Consider the following 19,227-nt stretch of genomic DNA (forward strand, 5'->3'; position numbering starts at 1 on the left):
AATCGGAATCGGTATCGGCCCAAAAAAATCCTATCGGGGCATCCCTACATATGAATGAGACCTGAAATCGAACTGAAAATATTGGTATCTGTGCACTGCTTACACGCTCGTGGGTAATATCGAATCTGTGCCACATAAGTGTAAATGTGGCCAAAATGTATGAATTTTTCCATTGGGTTCACTACAAGCAGGTCTGACAGAATGTTAAATAAATGTCTGTCAGACATTTTGCGTATGAGCTTAAGAGGTTGCAAAAACTCTCTAGAGAGTCGAAATAATGGCCTGCAAGGTGCACCAGATATCTTTCCTAGAAAGATGCCAACACATGGGTAAACTTTCGTCCAACTGCCCGACCTCTGAATTTAAGCCGCTTTGCTTTTGATCAAAGTTAATAAGGGCTTCATAAGTTAATGAAAACGGATGATTATACTTTGTGTTCAGGCAGATTCTTAATACCTATTAAGGACTGAAACTTTTAATGGTTCTCCCGACAAGCTAGTTTTCAGCAAACTACGACCACCACAGACCTTCTCTTATTTATCCACAACAGATAAAGGGCCAGGGATGAGTGACCGTTTTAAACTCCTCTGTGGTTTATAATTACAACATCCCATCTAATTTGAGAGGGTTTGCTTCATCAAAAAACTATTTTCTGTCATTTTATAGCTGAGGAATAACATGCATAAACCCTTTTAATGCCAGCAGAATTGCGTTTTCCTTTAATTCATAACACTTTTGCAGAAGTGGAGTGAATTTAAGCCAGTCAGACGCAGAGCTAAATGCGCATTAAAGAGATCTAATTGAGCAGAGGATCAGGGTGAAATGAAGACACCTGATGAGCTTGTATACTTGTTCAAGGGAAGAGAATGGAAACTTGTCCGGAGGATTCGAGGAAGACTTAACATGGAGTTGCAGTACAGCAGCAAGAGAAATAATTTGACAACAAGAAGATTACTTGAGCATCTTGCACCGTGGTCTTCGCTTTAGCAAAGCCATCCAAAAGTTTTAACGAATCTTCGAGGAGATTTGCTAAAACTTATCCCAAAACAAAAAGGCTGTCAAATGATACGAGTACATATTAAAGGAGACATTTCACAAGACTTTTTTAAGATGTCAGATACATCTTTGGTGTCCCCGGAGTACGTATGTTTAGTTTTAGCTCAAAATATCATATAGATAATTTAGGTATGAGCAAAAATGTGCTGTTTTGGGTGTGTCCTTTAAATGCAAATGAGCTGATCTCTGCACTAAATGGCAGTGCCGTGGTTGGATAGTGCAAATTAAGGGGTGGTATTATCCCCTTCTGACATCACAAGGGGAGCCAAATTTCAATGAGCTATTTTTTCACATGCTTGCAGAGAATGGTTTACCAAAACTAAGTTACTGGGTTGTTCTTATTCCTGTTTTCGAGGTTGATAGAAGCACTGGGGACCCAATTATAGCATTAAGCATGGAAAACTCAGATTTTCATGATATGTCCCCTTTAATTTAAAGGGATAGTTCACGCAAAAATCTAAATTCTGCCATCATTTACTCACAAGTGATTACAAACCTGTATAAATGTATTTGTTCTGCTGAACTCAATGAAAATGTTTGTAATCAAGCAGAAAACAGAAGCACCATTCAATTCTATAGTAGAAATGAAAATACTATGGAAGTCAATGGTGCTCAAAAAATGGTGTTGTTACAGACATTGCTCGAAATAGCTTACTTTGTTTTCATCAGAGCAATGAAACTTATACAGGGTTGCAACCAAACATTTTTGGGTGAACTATCCCTATAAAGGGGACATTTCACAAGACTTTTTAAAGATGTAAAATACATCTTTGGTGTTCCCAGAGTATGTTTGTGAAGTTTAACTCAAAATACCATATAATTAAATGATGGTGGTTTGTTGAAATTGAAACTCAATTTTGCTGTCAATTATTTCCTCTTTTTCTCTCTCTCTGCACTAAATGGCAGTGCCGTGGGGGTGGTATTATTTTAATAAGATCCCCTTCTGACATCACAAGGGGAGCCAAATTTCAATGACCTAATTTTTCTCATGCTTGCAGAGAATGGTTTACCAAAACTAAGTTACTGGGTTGATATTTTTCACATTTTCTAGGTTGATAAAAGCACTGTGGACCCAATTATAACACGTAAACATGGAAAAAGTCAGATTCTCATGATATGTCCCCTTTAATGACAGAGCTTTGGTGCAACCTTTACAGAAACTATATACACTGGCATTTATTATTATGGTTTTGAATGACCGTATTATAGTGCAAAAAAAAAAAACATGGTACTACCATGGTATCATTCCCAAACAAAGCAAGGTACTTTCTTTTGTAGTGGAAACCATAAACATTTCATAAGTAAGTCACTTTTTCGAAAAATTCTCATGTTATTTTCATCTGTATACAGATGTCTATACTGTAAATGTATACATTTATTAAAGTTTTTCCAATTCAATTCTAAATGGACGACCTTGATATCTTTTAAAATACTAGCACCTGAATGTGTTTTTATTCCCAAGGCATCTACCACTGAATAAAGCTCTACAAAAACAAATTAAAAAAAATTAAATTGGTTTATCTCCAAGGCTTTTCCCAGTACCTTCAGCGAACAGCGGGAAACAAAAGCACATATGAAGATTTTCATTTGACCCTGAAACCGAATATTGCCAAACTGCCTTTAGTTCTAAGCTTTACCCTCGTCACGCCAGTTACACCTTTCAATGCAGAACAAAAAGAAAATCACAATAATAGAGCACAACTCGTAACCAGCATATAAATATTCCGGTCCTCAAAGACATCCTAGAAAGGTATGAAATCGTTTTGGGCATTGCGGTTTATTAAGAAAAAAACTAATTCAAAAACATTTCTGTTTGAAAGAGCGACATTCAAAGCACAAAACTCTTTCATATGAAGTCAGATTCCTGTGACTGAATAGCAAGAGAAGATATTAAGTGAAGTGTAACTGTACATGATCATTCTCAAGTGCACACAGATTTTGGCCACGATTTGAGCACCTGAGTGTTTCCCAATCCTGGTCCTTGCGTACCCCCTTTCCCAGCTTATCCTTATTTGAGACACCCGATTCAACTCATCACCCTTTCAGAATAGTTAAAGGGGGGTTCAACGGTATTTCATGCATTCTGACTTATAAACACAATTTACAAGTTGTTTCCTCATGCTAATCAAATGCAAAGTGTCAAAAAAGCAGTTGGACGTGTTACAGAGTATTTCTGTAGTTTCGGAAAGTTTTTTCCGATTATTGGTCCAGCTGACGTATTTAGCTAAGCTAAACGTATCACTTCTTTTTATGGGCACTTCCCCTGGAAAACCACGCCCACACATCAATCAGCGGGAGACGATGCTAAGTCACAGGCATCACTTCACACGACAGGTTTGTTTTATATTAAGACTCAACAATGGCACGAAAAAAGAAGTTTTGGATGTAAGAAAAAGAAAGCCAGCCTTATAGAAACAATGGATATAATTTGTTTATCCGGGGTAGCAGCGGAGTTTTGCGTGCGTGTTTGTTTAAAGCTGTTTTAAGTCCCAACCGGGTCATGAGTTGCTTGCGGTAAGTAAAGGGGATCGCACACCGGACGAGAAGCGCCGCACCTCATTGCGTCTAGGACAACTCAGAGGTATCCGCCACCGCCGTGCATAAATTCATTGAAAATAATGTATTCTGTTTTTAGATTAATGGCGCACACGACGCGGCGCTTCTCGTCCGGTGTGCGACCCCCTTAAGAAGTATGTGTTATGTTGGAAATAATCGCGTAAGTGCATATTATATAAACGGACACGAACATGTAATGAAGTTATTCAGTAAGTGTCGAATAAAGTGTTGACTCGTGACTCGCTCCTCCCGCAGTTCATAACTCCTCCTTCCAAATTGTCTCTTCAGAGATATGAAGGATGTAATACTACTCTATACTCTACTAATACTATCTACTCTAGGTACTTCAGATTAACATCAGAAACAACGTGTGTTACGGACGCTTTAACATCGCTGCGTCCGAAATGAGGCTAGTAGTATGTCCGAATTCATAGTATTTATAAAAACAGTATGCGGAATTACTTGGATGACCTACTACTTCTGGCAAGATGTTGAAGTGCGCATGCAATAGATACTTAACTTTCACGTGAACTCTCACGAGAGGATGCAATGAAGAAGAGGAAGTATAGGCGTCGTTACATTAAAATCGTTACAGCTGTTCCTAGTGGTTAAATAGCACTTGTTTAACAGCATCCAAGTCAACGGCTCACCTGTTGTCATGCCGATGTGTGTCACATGATAAACCAATATGGCGGATGTAGTACGTCTGGATTGTATTCACACTACATAGAACGTACCGGTTTAACAGCCGATGATGAGTAGGTACTTCATCTAATTCAGTATGTACTGTCAAGGGATGTGGTTTTGGACACAGGCCATGTCTCTCTAAAAAGGTAAGGAGCTAAAACCAGGTGAACCTAGGCTGCGTCCAAAATCCCTAAATTGCTGCCTTTGGAGGCAGCATTCAAATGCATGAAGGCTGCACGTCTGAATTCAATGTTTGGTTTACTTCCTGTCTTCTGAGATACCTTCATTGTCTTGTCACACAATTCTAGCGTGCATGGGGAATGTGATTGGTCGAGCCTTGTTGATTTAAAAAAAAAAATGGCGGCCAAGAAAGTGGATGGAGCACAAATTTCTTATAAATAATGCTATATTTTCACATTTCCAACCTTTTGATTGCATTTCTAGTGAGAAATTAGTATTTTTAATCATTTTTAAATATGGGATTAGTTATCACAAAGGCTCTCTTTATTTATATGTCAAACAGAAATCCGTTGCGCTGCCTATGAAGGTTGTCCGAATGCGTTTCCCTGAGTAGCCTTCGTCATTGCCTCATGAGGCAGCGAGGCTTTAGTTTTTGGACGCAGTGATTCTGGGAGGGAGTACGCGAGGATCAGGATTGGGAAACAGTGATATGGCATTGCTGTTTGAAGAACATTGATTGGTTGTACATCTATCATGTGATTGGCTGACCTTTGCCGCAGAAGTAATCCATGTCCTCACAGGTGAGGTTGTCTGTCTCAAAGTCAGCAGCAAAGTTTTCCTCCACCGAAAACTCCTCTTTAGTCGCGAGTTCATTTCCGTCAGATACGCACTCTTCTTCCTCCTCCTCCACACCTCCGTCCAGCGGACCTACACACAAAAAACACAACAATCAGATTTTTTATAATCAGCAAGGGACTATATCCAGTGCACACTACAGTAAACACATCTTTCAGCCTTTCTACTGTACGTATTCAACAATATGCCATCATTCGGATCACAATGCGAACAATCTGTGCTCAGGAAGTTTTTGTGTTTAACTCACTTGACTGATTCTCCTTATGACCGCTGCTGTATGTGTGGAAAGCTGCAAGTGTCAAAACTATGTAAAACCCTCTTCATCTAAAAGAAACCTTTCTCCTGCATGACCCCTGTGACTTTTAACGCCCGCACCCGCAGAAGCGCATGTACCGAAAATTCCTTTATTAATTTGTCTGCCTTATCACAGGATACAATGTTGATTTTCCATTTACATTTCATGCCTGCAGGTAATACACCGGTGCAATCTTAAAAGAGACACTTTTTCCCAATGATTAATTTTTTTCTCTGCTCTGTGCAATGTTATTTCCTTAAATCTAAATGATTTCTTGACTTTACCTCGTAGCCGTACTTTTCACGGATTTGCATATTGCGGTTTTTCAGCAATCAAGGGCATTGGTGGAATTGCTTTTACCTAAAATCTGTAACTACAGATAAACGGCTATTCTGCATTTGAATAAGCCTTTCTATACAACTTTACCCAAGACGCATGAAACACATATCTCCATACAATACAAAAGCATGTATGTATGTATGCAGTTTTTTAAGCATTCACATGTTATTATCTCTCAGACAGCTTTTTAGTATAGCATTATGGCTTATACTGTATCAGCAGTAAGGTTAAAGTCGTCCTGTGGTAAAAATCAAGTTTTTAATCAAGTGTTTATATGTCTATGTGGTGTATTAATATGCTTTAAAACACGTGAAAATTCATCACCATTGCTCCCATTTACCAAAGACATAAAAAATACCCGTTTTCTAAGTCACAAGCATGCTTTAAAGAGCACCTATTGTCTGATTCACGTTTTTACATTTCCTTTGGTGTGTAAGTGTGTATTAGTACATCTTAACGATATGCAAAAGGAACAAACCCCAAAGTAAACGACAACGCGAGTTATCATCTCCAACATAAATCTCTTTTCTTGGATTACAACAAACAGACGGATTGTAGGCAACAGTTTACTTCCTGGGATTGGTGATGTATACAAGACCGACATTATCATAATTCATCCCGCTTCGGACTCGCAGCCTGTAATTTAACTCCTGTGAGCATTGCATTGTGACAGAATCTTTCAAACATGGTAAGGAGCGTCACATTTCCAGCTGACGTCAGAGGTATTCAGGCCAATCACAATGTACAGATTAGCTGGCCAATCAGGGACAAAATCAGTGCATTTCAAGAAGACAGGGATATCTGGAGCTACAAAAATGTACGGTTTGTAGAAAATAATGTGTTTTTTCAACTATAAACCACACAAACACATTGTATTACCGTATTTTTCGGACTATAAGCCGCGTTTCTTTCATAACTTGGCTGGTGCTGCGTCTTATAGTCAGGTGCGCCTGGTAAGTCAGTATGAATTAATTTTGACATTTATGAGGCAAGAGACAACATTACGTCTACAGCCGCAAGAGTCCGCCAGAATAACTCGCCTTTCCAGATTAAATGTCTGTTCTTCGATTTTGTGAGATAATTTTCTAAATAAACACGACGTATAGTTCACTGTGACTTGTATGTTATTTCGTCTTAATGACACAGTTTTGAATGATGCGGCTTATACTCCGGTGCGGCTTATAGTTCGAAAAATACGGTATACCAAATACACAAAATAACTTAGCAATGAAATAGGTGCTCTTTAACCAAATTACATTTGACTGAGTGGATCAGAGAGTCTGAACTGGTGTGACTGAGTGAAGGCGGAGACAAATTTGCATATTAATAAATCTACATAAACTAAATAAAGCAAGGTTGTTGCAGAAAGTTGCATTCAATCTATTTTAAGGTATAAATAAATAATTTTCACAGTAAAAAAATTATAAAATAGTCATTTTATTTTTTATTTATTTAAAGTTGCAATGAAATAGAAATTAAAAACTATAATTTGTTTGGGAATATTGTGATTTTTTTACAAAATGATTTGTCTGTGAGCTTCATTATATAAAAAAAAATAATGTGCCTTTATAATCTTTAATCAAAAACCCAAAACTCCTCCCATCCTCGAAACAATCTCTCTTTACTTCCGGTCATACAATGGTATGGCAGGTGGGCATGGTTCGCAAAAAAGATCGCTGCGATTAGCAATTAGCAACATGACCCAACTTTAAGCGATCCAATAAGTTCTCAATGGACGAGGAAAACAAGACAATTGCTACTTCCGTTTTATGGCGACTTTAATATCCTCAAAATGTATTACTGTGAGTACCACACAAGCCCACACATTAAATTTATGATTTGCATATCAAACAGCAAACACCTATTTCCATACAATAACAATAAACGGTGGCAAACGGATGTCCGTGTTTAACATGGTAAATTTATAATAAAGCAAGCCCACCTGGCTTTGTGCGTAGTACACCTGCCATATTTTCACACATGAGGGAAGCTACAAACCGAGGTCTTCTCTGCACGAGCGGCACTTAACATACCATTTTGTTGGCTTGTAACACGGGAGCGAGGCGCTGGCTTTAATAAAGCAATAATTTCAGTGAAGAGCCCTTTCTTCCCGCGCAGAGCACCGTCAAGCACCGCCTGATCTTCTCAAACGGTCGGCTCTGTTCATTAAGACTGTTAAATGACTTCTTTATAGTGCGCTACATCTGCAGGACTCGTGCTACATGAAAAGAATTAGCGCACAGATCTTCAATAGACACGGTGTGAAGTGCTCGAGAGCGGCCGTTTAAATTAGGCTACAGTTTTATGATCTTATCGCGTTCACCCTTTTACCGGCTCGCAGGGGAAAGCGGCACCTCGTGTTCTCCCAGTACATCTCAATATGCTAAAAGCAGATGGGCAGAGAGATATCAGACCTGCAGAAGTGTTTCTAAAAACACTATTTAAACAAAGCAGGGCGTGCGGCACCCTGAAAAATGGATCTATTTGAATTATGGAAAGCCAAATGGATCATGATTCACACGCACCGCTAGGCCGTTCTCTTATCACCGCCATGCGTTTAATGAGTCGACTGATGCCAAGTTAATGCAACATGATGTAATTTTCCCACCATGGAGATACTAATTTTCCCACTTTTATATATAAATGCTACATCATTTTTTTGCAAGATTATTAACAAGACAGATTTTTGCTTGCTTATAGATACCTATAACATCTACACATATCTACCAAGCAATTAATTACAAAATCTGACAGCATACTGAGTCAAGTTGTGCTCTCCATCCACATTTGTGATGATGTAAGCCAGACCAATGCTGCAGGGGATGCCAGGAGCAACTGGACTCAGATTCAGAACTCAACATAGCCAGTGTGAAAAACACCTTAAGCAGTTTAACAGTTAAAGTATAATGGCACATTACTAATACTAAACTATGTTCATGTATACTCTAAATTCTCCTGGGTTATTTTTTATTTTTGGGGTAAAATTGGACAGAACACATGTTGGGTTAAAATAAACTTATGCTGGGTTGTTTTTAACTCAACCATGAACCAGTAGTCAACTTTAAGAGACAAAGGAGAAACAATATGGTGTATTAGATGGTTATACCATGGCAATTTAAAATATAAATGTAGCCACAGTAGGGTTGCATAACGATTAATCGTGATTAATCTATTACAGAATAATGCAAAATCGCAACTTTTAATTTTCCGTCGGTCTTAGTACACGATGTACAGAAGAGTCAAGTTTTAAATAGTAAAAAATATAAAATCTCTTTGGTCATTTTTAGGCTTGATGCTAATGGTCTAATCCGGTTCAATGGATTGTGCTAAGCTATGCTAAAAGTTGTAGCGCCAGACCTGGAGATCATTTAAATGGATTCCAAAACGGTAAGATTTAAATGTTTAACTCTAGGGGAGCTAGAAAATGAGAACATTTTCAAAAAAGTGGAGTGTCCCTCTAAGAAAAAAAATAGTATATTAAGTATTTATAATTATATATAATATAAATTATACATAAATATACAAATGTATATACACTTTTCTTAAATAAATGCATGCATGTTAGTTTATTTATTTATACAAAGTTATTGTCGGAGCCGATGGTGTAGGGGCAGCGCTCCGACATATGGTGCAAATGCACTTCCGGCGACCCGAGTTCGAATCCCGGCTGGTGGTCCTTTGCGGATCCAATACCCCTCCCCCCACCCACTACTTTCCTGGCGTCTATCAAAAAAAAAAAAAACTACTTTCTATCAATAAAGGCAAAAATGTCCCCAAAAATAATTATTAAAAAAAAATGTATACAAAGTTATTAAACACAGTGCACACACACACATATATGATGTAAACAAAAACCTTTATTCTGCAATAGATTAATCACAATTAATTTCGAATTAATAGTGATTAATCACAAACTTTAGATGAGTTCTTACATAGGTTTAAAACAACTTTTTGTCTTGAGTATCACACAAACTTAACAATAAATCTGTCCTCAGGTTAAAGAAAATTGTTGTTGAAAATTTTGATAATTATTTAAAGGTGAAGTGTGTTAATTATTAGAATTATCTAAAGACAGAAATGCAATATAATCTACATAACTATATTAACAGTGGTGTATAAAGACCTTACATAATGAACTGTTATGTGTTTATTACCTTAGAATGAGACGTTTTTATCTCCATACACTGCGGGTCCCCTTACATGGAAGTCGCCATTTTGTGCCGCCATGTTTCTACAGTAGGCCTAAACGGACAAACTGCTGTACAGAGCGAGTTTTATCACTACTGAACAACAACATGTTTGTCCTTTGGGGGCTACTGTACCTTCTCTATGCGTTTCGGTGAATGGTGGACTGAGCCATTGGTCGCAATTCACAATCTCACTGCTAGATGCCGCTAAAATCTACACACTGCACCTTTAATGGATATTTTAAATAAGATCTGAAATCAAACCGATGCATAAGCCGCTGTGACTGTGAAGCATGATGATGCATTACAAAATAATAGCTGCAATAGAAAACTCATTTTTGATTGTTTGAATATAATTTCTTTTTAATTCCCCCTCACTTCCCAAATTCACTTCCCAGCCCCCCCCCCCCCATTTCCAGCCCTGAATGTACATGTACCATGGTACAGATTATCATTTACCATGGTACTGATTATCATTTACCATGGTACTGATTATCATTTACCATGGTACTTAAATGGTGCTCTTAGAAAATATACTATACCGTAATAGTACCAAAGTAATTTATGGTTGGGGACATGGGGTCATACATTTATTCAAAGCGAATCAGTGCATTAGGGCTGTGTCGACAGACAATACTATAGTCAGACAAATCTGACGATACTATAGTCAGATACGATAGTCAGACATATGGCCAACAGCGTGCTTTCATGACGATAGTTGGCATGTTGCCCATAATAGTTTTAAATTAATATTATCATCATCATGAGAGCTTGTTATGGGCACCGCAGAGACTCTGAGCTTGTAATACGCGAGGCTCTGACATTTCCTTGTGCTACAGAGGTGGATTTAAAACTAGTGAGTGTGTTGTTTCCTCTCCCTGGTACGCATAAAATTTCAGAGCACCTGGGCATCAATGACGTGCTCGGATTAATGGCATCAGGTTGACAGTGTTGCCAGTTACCCTTAGAGTAAATCAGCTTCTTTTTTGTCCACCAATCCAGTGGCTTGTCATAAATGAGTAAAAAATGAACAAATAAATTAATGAGTAAACTATTTCAATGCCCCTCGTGATACTATCGCGTATTGGCAATGTTACAGGATAGCATTAGGACAATCTCACTATGGGGCATATCGCCCAAAGTGCATACATTTATACATGATGGAAGTGGAACCCATGGCATTGACATTACAGTCTCATGCTCAGTTGTTGTTACAAAAGTTTTTCTTCCCTTCGCAATCTGATAGATTCATAAGATGAAATGCATCACAAGGTTGTGAACATTTTCCTTAATTCCAGGAATTTTTCTTTCTTCTTTTTTCTTTTTAAAAGGCTACTTCACCCAACCTGCTCCGATTACCAAGTTCAAGCCCTTTCCGCATGTTTGGCTTATTATACTGCATTCATTGCATGAAGAGACCTGAAATAATTTCAGAGACAGCAAACGATAAGAATAATGACTTTCTAAACGACTAGGCCCGCACTCCTAGCTCATTTTCTGATAGTGCTGTACCCAGCTATATTTAGTTGTATACTGTTTAAAAGTCTGTCACAATCAATCTTGTGACGGCTGCGGTTTGCAGATGCCAAATGCGCCGGACGATGCGCCCGTCGCCTCTGACACCATCGGAGAACGGTTTGAACCTCAAGAAAGAAAACCAATGAGATGAGATGTATTATAAGATAGAGATGGAGAATCTGAGAAAATTAAGTCATGTGAAAACCATAGGCTTTGTGGTCCGTTTTATACAAAACACTCTTTGATGGTCTATCGACGAACTGCAGCTTTTTGGCTAGCTGTGGTAAATTGATCTGTGTTGTTAAACGAACCGATTTCTATCTTTGTCAGTCACAGGCTGAGACTTGAAGTACTTGTAATATGTGTTCCTGTGGCTCAATGGGTAGAGCTTGTGTTAGCAATGCAAATGTCATGGGTTAGATCCCAAGAACTCGCATAGGTTTCCAGGACAGGGTTTAGTTTAATCCACGACTAGGCCTTAGTGTGCACCGTGAACCAAAACAATGGCACTGATGTTAGGATATGTCCGTAAATGAAGGCAGCTCAAACATGCATTTCAGTCTGGGATTGGGTAAGCCCTGTCCGAGAAACCACCTCATAATGATAAAAATGTGATCCTGGACCATAAAACCAGTATGGGTCTATTTGTAGCAATAGCCAAAAATACATTGTATTGCTTTTCTTTTGTGTCAAAAATCATTAGGATATTATGATCATGTTCTATGAAGATACTTGGTAAATTTTATGCCATAAATATATAAAAACTTTTATTTTTGGGAGTGCTAAGGACTTAATTTGCACAACTTTAAAAGCGATTTTCTCAATATTCATATTTTTTGCACCCTTAAGATTCCAGATTTTCAAATAGTTGTATCTTGGTCAAATATTGTCCTCTCCTATTAAACCATCAATGTAAAGCTTATGTATTCAGCTTTCAGATGATCTATAAATCTCAATTTCAAACACAAGTGACCCTTATGACTGTTTTTGACGTAGCACATTTGAACATATGTGACCCTGTCTGTGAATCTCATAAAGAAAAAAGTAAATCACAAAAATTACTTTAGCTGAGTTTTCACAGATTGGGTCACAAATATAAACAAATGATTTTTGTCTGTTTTAGGAGAAGATTGTACATGAATACCTTGACTATAACAATATTGAATATATTCAGAAATCACAGATGATTCATATGTGCTAGTTCATTTTCAATTTTCAAACATTGTGATGAACAAATGAACACTTATTTATTTTCAAGTGTACTATACCACATATTAAAGGGGACATATTATGAAAATCAGATTTTTTCCCTACGTATTACCGTACTTTCCGGACTATAAGCCGCACCGGAGTATAAGCCGCATCATTCAAAAATGTGTCATTAAGACAAAATAACATATATAAGTCACAGTGGACTATACGTCGCATTTATAAAAAATTATTTCACAAAATCCAAGCCAAAGAACAGACATTCAATCTGGAAAGGCAAGTTATTCAACTAAACAATAGCAGACAGAACAGCAGGCTGAATAGATGTCTGTACGTTAAAGTAATATTTTCAGTTTTTTAAATGATAAACCATAGCATACAGAACTTACCTGGAAGGTTGAATAGGCTTAAATAACCGAACAAGCTACTAGCATGAAGTTTGCATACTCGTCATTCCATATTACTCAACCCATTGAATTACATAAATACAGAAGCAGCATATAGCGGACTCTCGCGGCTGTAGACGGTAATGATGTCTCTTGCCTCATAAATGTCAAAATTAATTCATACTGACTCACAAGGCGCACCTCACTATAAGACGCAGCACCAGCCAAGTTATGAAAAAAACGCGGCTTATAGACCGAAAATTACGATAGTGCTATAATTGGGTATACAGTGCTTCTATCAACCTAGAAAATGTGAAAAAGATCAACCCAGTAACATAGTTTGGTAAACCATTCTCTGCAAGCATGTAAAGAATAGGTCACTGAAATTTAACTCCCCTTGTGATGTCAGAAGGGGATAATACCACCCCTTAATCTGTACTATCCCACCACGGCACTGCCATTTAGTACAGATATCAGCTCATTTGCATTTAAAAAGACACAACCAACACGACAAATTTTTGCTCACACCTACAAAGTGGCAATTTGAACATGTTATAATAAATTATCTATATGGTATTTTGAGCTAAACCTTGTCCATGCAAAAGACCGCCGGAAAACAGACAAATCTCAACATAGCGTTACAGTCCCCATCATGAAATTACAAATTTAATTTGCAAGATTAAATTTGAATGTTACAATGCTAAAAACAAAGTTGTGACTGCTGAGTTAGCGCTAATGCTACTGTATATGCTAGTGTTAAAGGTAGGGTAACAGGTTTGATCCTGAAACATTTTTAGTTATGCTGGTTAAAAGTCTCCTCACATCCTGATAGCGATCACTATGTTAAGTTGTTTAAATGCATTTGTAGAAATTTATGTCATCTGTGAAAGGCGTAGGACCAAAAAATGTTCAACCAAACATAGATTTCGCTCCGAACGGACGTTTCCTTTTTTGTCCCTCATATGCAAGCGTAATTTGAATGCCCACCGCGCAGCGAGTCCACGCAGACACCATTCGTCATCAGCGCGTTCACGTGCGCTCACCTCCTGCCTGTAAACAGCGAGGACAGCAAACTTTTCTGCTGAATTGACAACCTGTACAGGAGCCACAAAACGAAAGACATCTTTTATAACAACAACAGCAAAAACTACCTGGATCAGCAAAGAGCAAAAACCCACATAAATGTACTGCTATACCATGAGATGCAAACAGCTGCAGGAGGCAAAGGGTCTGAAAGGGTTGTTGGACTGTTTATTTTGGTAAGGTATGTACGCGATATGTTTGTATTGAGATGGATTCAGATATTCTACTTTGATGAAACGTTGTGTTGCTTATGAAATTTGTTTTTGTTTATGGATTAGCGTAACGATATAGTTACTACGTCTACACAACCGTAGGTGTGCTTAAACTAATTCTGATGTAGTGTAGTGATGAAGTGTTATTCACTTTGTACTGCAAAGTTTTCTCACTGGTGAATGAGACATGAGATGTGACCATCTGATCTGTGTGTGTTCATGTGTTTTGAAAGAGGCGTGACTTTGGATGGTGATTTGACTCGAGGGTGGGATCAGGATTTCATTGCTAGGCGGCTACCGTTAGCATTTTTCAAAATGTGTTACCCTACCTTTAATGCTGAAGTTCTAGTATTGTTGTTGCTGAAACGTTACTGAAAAAAACGTATCGATCAGAAATGTATATTATTATACAACAGTTCTTTCTGGTTCTCGAATCTGATTGGCTAAGACCTGTGCGATATTGTGCTGATATCGGCACTGTAACCTCTTCACCTTTCGTATCATTCCGCCACCTAGTGAATGGAGGTCCTAAGCAGGCTCATCTCTGAATGGAAAAACACAGACGCCCTGTTTTGAATCACTCTCCGTTTGTCTCATTAGTTTACTAGCTCATAAATCAGTCTGTGAATCCCCAATCAGAAGTATTATTCCGTCAAAGATCAGCGCTCTTGGATGTTACGTTAAAGTTAATGGGAGAAATGTCTTGTCACATCGTGTGGATTATTAACACTTGGAAAGAGGAATATAAACACTCGTTTTTTTTCTGGAGCTATATTTCTTATCAGAACGCAAAAACACCGTGGAACTGCAGGTAAGCACCGCAGCTTTTAAATGTGGACATTGATCATTTACTTTATCGTGACGTGACTATTAAAACATGTTATGAGATATCGCCACTGGTATATTTATAAGCAGCATGCAAAAACATCTCTCTGACACTTATAAAACACCGTTTTATATAGTACTGACCAGAACAAAGTTTAATAATAATAATCGAGTGCTCGTATCACGTTAAGAATAAATGAGAAAGCAATAGCAACGTTATACAAGTAGTTTTATTAACTTTTACCTCGCGCCAAAACAATAACAACACAAAAGACACTAAATATGAATTAAAAAACAAGTAATAGTTTGATCATGACACCAAATACTGCTGATTTGATCTCATTTTGACGATCATAAACAAACAAGGCCAACATGAGAGCCAGGGTATCTCTGTCAGAAATGTAGCCCAGAGAGGGCGGTGGTCAGCGGGGCGAGTGAACACTGACGTCCGTTCATGCTTTGGTTCTCATTCGTACCGAATCTCACTAAGCAAACGTTCAAACAGGCGCTATCTTTACTAATCGACTGCAGATTTAAATATAATACATATACATTCTCGACTGAACTAATCTTAAAACTACACTTTGTGACCAAGAAACGGTAATATAAAGTAACGGCTTTTCTGTCCATTGAGTTGTTATGAGCTTCAAAGCAGCCGAAAGTTTTACCTGTCATTCTGGCCGCCCTCAAATCTGTGGCGGAAGAAGTAGTTCTCAAACAAAGAGGCTTTTAAAATAACTCCGTTGTTGTTTTCTAGTTTTCGTTTTTCAAACGTGTGCCGTCGAACTGTTGTATAAAAGCGATATCGCTCTCGGAGTCGTGTGATATAGCTCTATATCATCACAGCCGTGATGATATAGAGCTATATCACACTCCTACTCGAGCGATATTGCTTAAACAATCTCCAAACAACTGGTTGTTTGTCAACATCTGTTTCTTCGTCTGATACAGGCTCAAACATTTAGGGTCTGTTTACACACACACAGAGCTACTGAAGAAGCTGCTCTGAGAAACAGCCAATCAGAGCAGAGCTCAACATTATTATTCATGACCCTTTCAAATAAGGTAATAATATTAGACCATTTCATTTTATCATTCTTTCAGATTTAATAAAGCCACATACCTTCTATGTAGATATCAAATAACAATTTAACATATTATTTCAATGCATTCTTAAAAACACAACACAGCTTTTCGAACTGTTTTCGTATGCTAATGTACATTGCATCTGCACATTCTGCTGTTCACCCAGCCATCCAAGCAAGATACATTTCACCCAAGAGATGCGAAGATCCATGCACTTGCTCGAAACAAGATACATGCTATAGAGAAGTGTGCCAGGTAAGACAAGAATCAAAAAGTCGATCACAAAATATTTTAATATTTCAAATCTAAATGCCTGAAAGTGAAAAATAATATAATTTTCAAATTACATTATAAACTTCAAAACAAAAGTACCGGTGATTGTGATTGGCTGTCGTCGCAGCAGTGTGTGTGTGTGTTTGGAGGCGGGCGGAGCTCGTCTGGGGTCTCTGATGGTGATAGCGCACTTTATCAGCTGAAGCCACAGTGTGAGCCCCATCGCAGACTGGGTCTTCTCTATGGCTCTAATTAGGGTAGAGGTAATTGAATCGCATAGAACAAAGCTGCAGATCTCTACCAGCGTGGAAATCATTCTGCTCGTACCTACAGCACTCGGTTTTTTCATCTGGCTGTGCCATTGAAAACAGGACCAAGCTTGGCCCGGGGATAAAACACACAGCGAGCACCTGAGACCCAACACGAATACATAATGCCGCATAAAGGCCTTAAGGGATGTCCGGGCCGGCCCAAACCCAGCCAGATTTGGACGAGAACCTGCCTTTTGTGAGCCAAAGGCAGATTCTGGTGTGGTGCTGGGACATTCAACGTTTAACAACATGCATGCACATTATTCGGCTTAGAAGCCATCAACACACATTTCAGCTTAACATTAGTGAGGTTCACACATGGATGCAAGATTTGCTTTATATTTTGGTAAAGCTATCATCTACTGTATAAAGAAAAAATATGATTAAAAGGGGCTATTTTTTTAAGATGTCAAATAAATCTTTGGTGTCCCCAGAGTACACATGTGAAGTTTTAGCTCAAAATAGCATATAGATAATTTATTATAACATGTTAAAATTGTCACTTTGTAGGTGTGGACAAAAAAGTGCAGTTTTGGGTGTGTCCTTTAAGTGCAAATGAGCTGATCTCTGCACTTAATGGCAGTGCTGTGGTTGGATAGTGCAGATTAAGGGGGCGGTATTATCCCCTTCTGACATCACAAAGGGAGCCAAATTTTAATGACCTATTTTTTCACATGCTTGCAGAGAATGGTTTACCAAAACTAAGTGTTCTTTCTCACATTTTCTAGGTTGATAAAAGCACTGGGGACATAATTATAGCACTTAAACATGAAAAAAGTCAGATTTTCATTATATGTCCCCTTTAAGCTTCTTTCTACTATATGTGTGTTTCTTCTGCGATTGCAGTATCGTGCAGCTTACTCCTTATAATGTACACACGATTTCTCACAACATAAGCAGACATGACTTGCTGATTTTATAAAAATCTGATTTACTCACTTTTGTGTTTTATCTGAACTAGATAAACATTTATCTCACAACCCCAAATGTGCCATGATTAATGTTATTGTTATTTATTTGATGTTTAGTACTTTTTTGTTTAGTTTGCATCAGTACTTTGTTTTACATTTCTAGAAATTGTTAAAACCATGATAATATTGATAACCACAGTGATTTTGGTCACAATTACCAAGATGTAAAATTTTCATAAATTTTAATCTCTTACTGTGCCAACATTTGTCTCATATGCATGTATTTGCTTCTATTTGAAATTTATCTTTTTTAAAGAAACACGTGAAACAAAATATAACTTAGTAACTGACTTTCTTACTTAGTACTTTTAAGAAAATTAGTTTAGTTTTTAGACAAAAAATATCAAATTTAAGTGAATTTGTGCTTAAAACAAGCAAAAATATCTGCCAATGGGGTAAGCAAATTTTTCTTGAAATATTTTTTAATTAAGTGTTTAAGAAAAAAGTTAAAGATTTTTTGCTTGTTTAATCCACAAATTCACTTAAATTTGATTTTTTTGTCTTAAAACTAGACTTATTTTCTTAGGTTATTTTGCTCATCAAGAAAATGCATCTTGACTTGAGAATTTTTAGATATTTGTGTTTAAAACAAGACAAAAATACAAACTAAGAAAGTCCTTTTTTGCAGTGTACACTGCAAAAAATGATTTTCAAGAAAACATTTTCTTATTATTTTTGTCTTGTTTTCTGTAAAAATATCTAAAAATTCTTAAATTATGATGCTTTTTCTTGATGAGCAAAACGACCCAAGAAAATAAGTCTAGTTTTAAGATAAAATATCAAGTTTAAGTGATTTTGTGCATAAAACAAGCAAAAAAAAAAAAACAACAATGGGGTAAGCAAAAAATCTTGAAAGTTTTTCTTAATCACTAAATTCAAAGTCACATAAATTTGATATTTTTGGTCTAAAAACTAGCATTATTTTCTTGGGTCATTTTGCTCAAAACGCATCTTAATTTAAGAATTTTTAGATATTTTTACTGAAAACAAGACAAAAATACTAAGAACACTTTTTTTCTTGAAAAATCTTTTTTTTTTGCAGTAAGTGTTTAAGAAAAAACAAAACTTATTTTTTTTAAAAATTTCTTACTCCATTGGCAGATATTTTTGCTTGTTTTCAGCACAAATTCACTTAAATTTTATACTTTTTGTCTAAGCAAAAAAATCTGCCAATGGGGTAAACAAAAAAAAACTTGAACATTTATCCTAAACACTTAATTCAAGAAAAATTCGAGAAAAATTTTCTTACCACATTGGCAGATTTTTTGCTTGTTTTATGCACAAAATCACTTAAATTTGATATTTTTGGTCTAAAAACTAGACATATTTTCTTGGGTCGTTTTGCTCATCAAGAAAAAGCATCTTAATCTGAGAATATTTAGATATTTTTACAGAAAACAAGACAAAAATACTAAGA

The 19,227-nt window shown here is 37.1% G+C and overlaps 1 protein-coding gene across 5 annotated transcripts in view; it reads right to left on the reverse strand.

Annotated features, from left to right (window-relative positions):
* zfpm2a (zinc finger protein, FOG family member 2a) overlaps positions 1-19,227 on the reverse strand; it is a 251,008-nt gene that overhangs the window by 150,394 nt on the left and 81,387 nt on the right. For 4 of the 5 annotated variants that reach the window (XM_055211092.2, XM_073872430.1, XM_055211093.2 and 1 more), the window contains one exon: positions 5,029-5,187. The exons of the other annotated variant lie outside the window; for it this stretch is intronic. In XM_055211092.2, the coding sequence (XP_055067067.2) occupies positions 5,029-5,050 (22 nt within the window). In that variant the 5' untranslated portion in view covers positions 5,051-5,187. The remainder of the gene's footprint in view (positions 1-5,028; positions 5,188-19,227) is intronic. 5 annotated transcript variants of the gene reach the window in all.

This window comes from Misgurnus anguillicaudatus, chromosome 10, assembly GCF_027580225.2.
Source record: "Misgurnus anguillicaudatus chromosome 10, ASM2758022v2, whole genome shotgun sequence".
Lineage (NCBI taxonomy): Eukaryota > Metazoa > Chordata > Actinopteri > Cypriniformes > Cobitidae > Misgurnus > Misgurnus anguillicaudatus.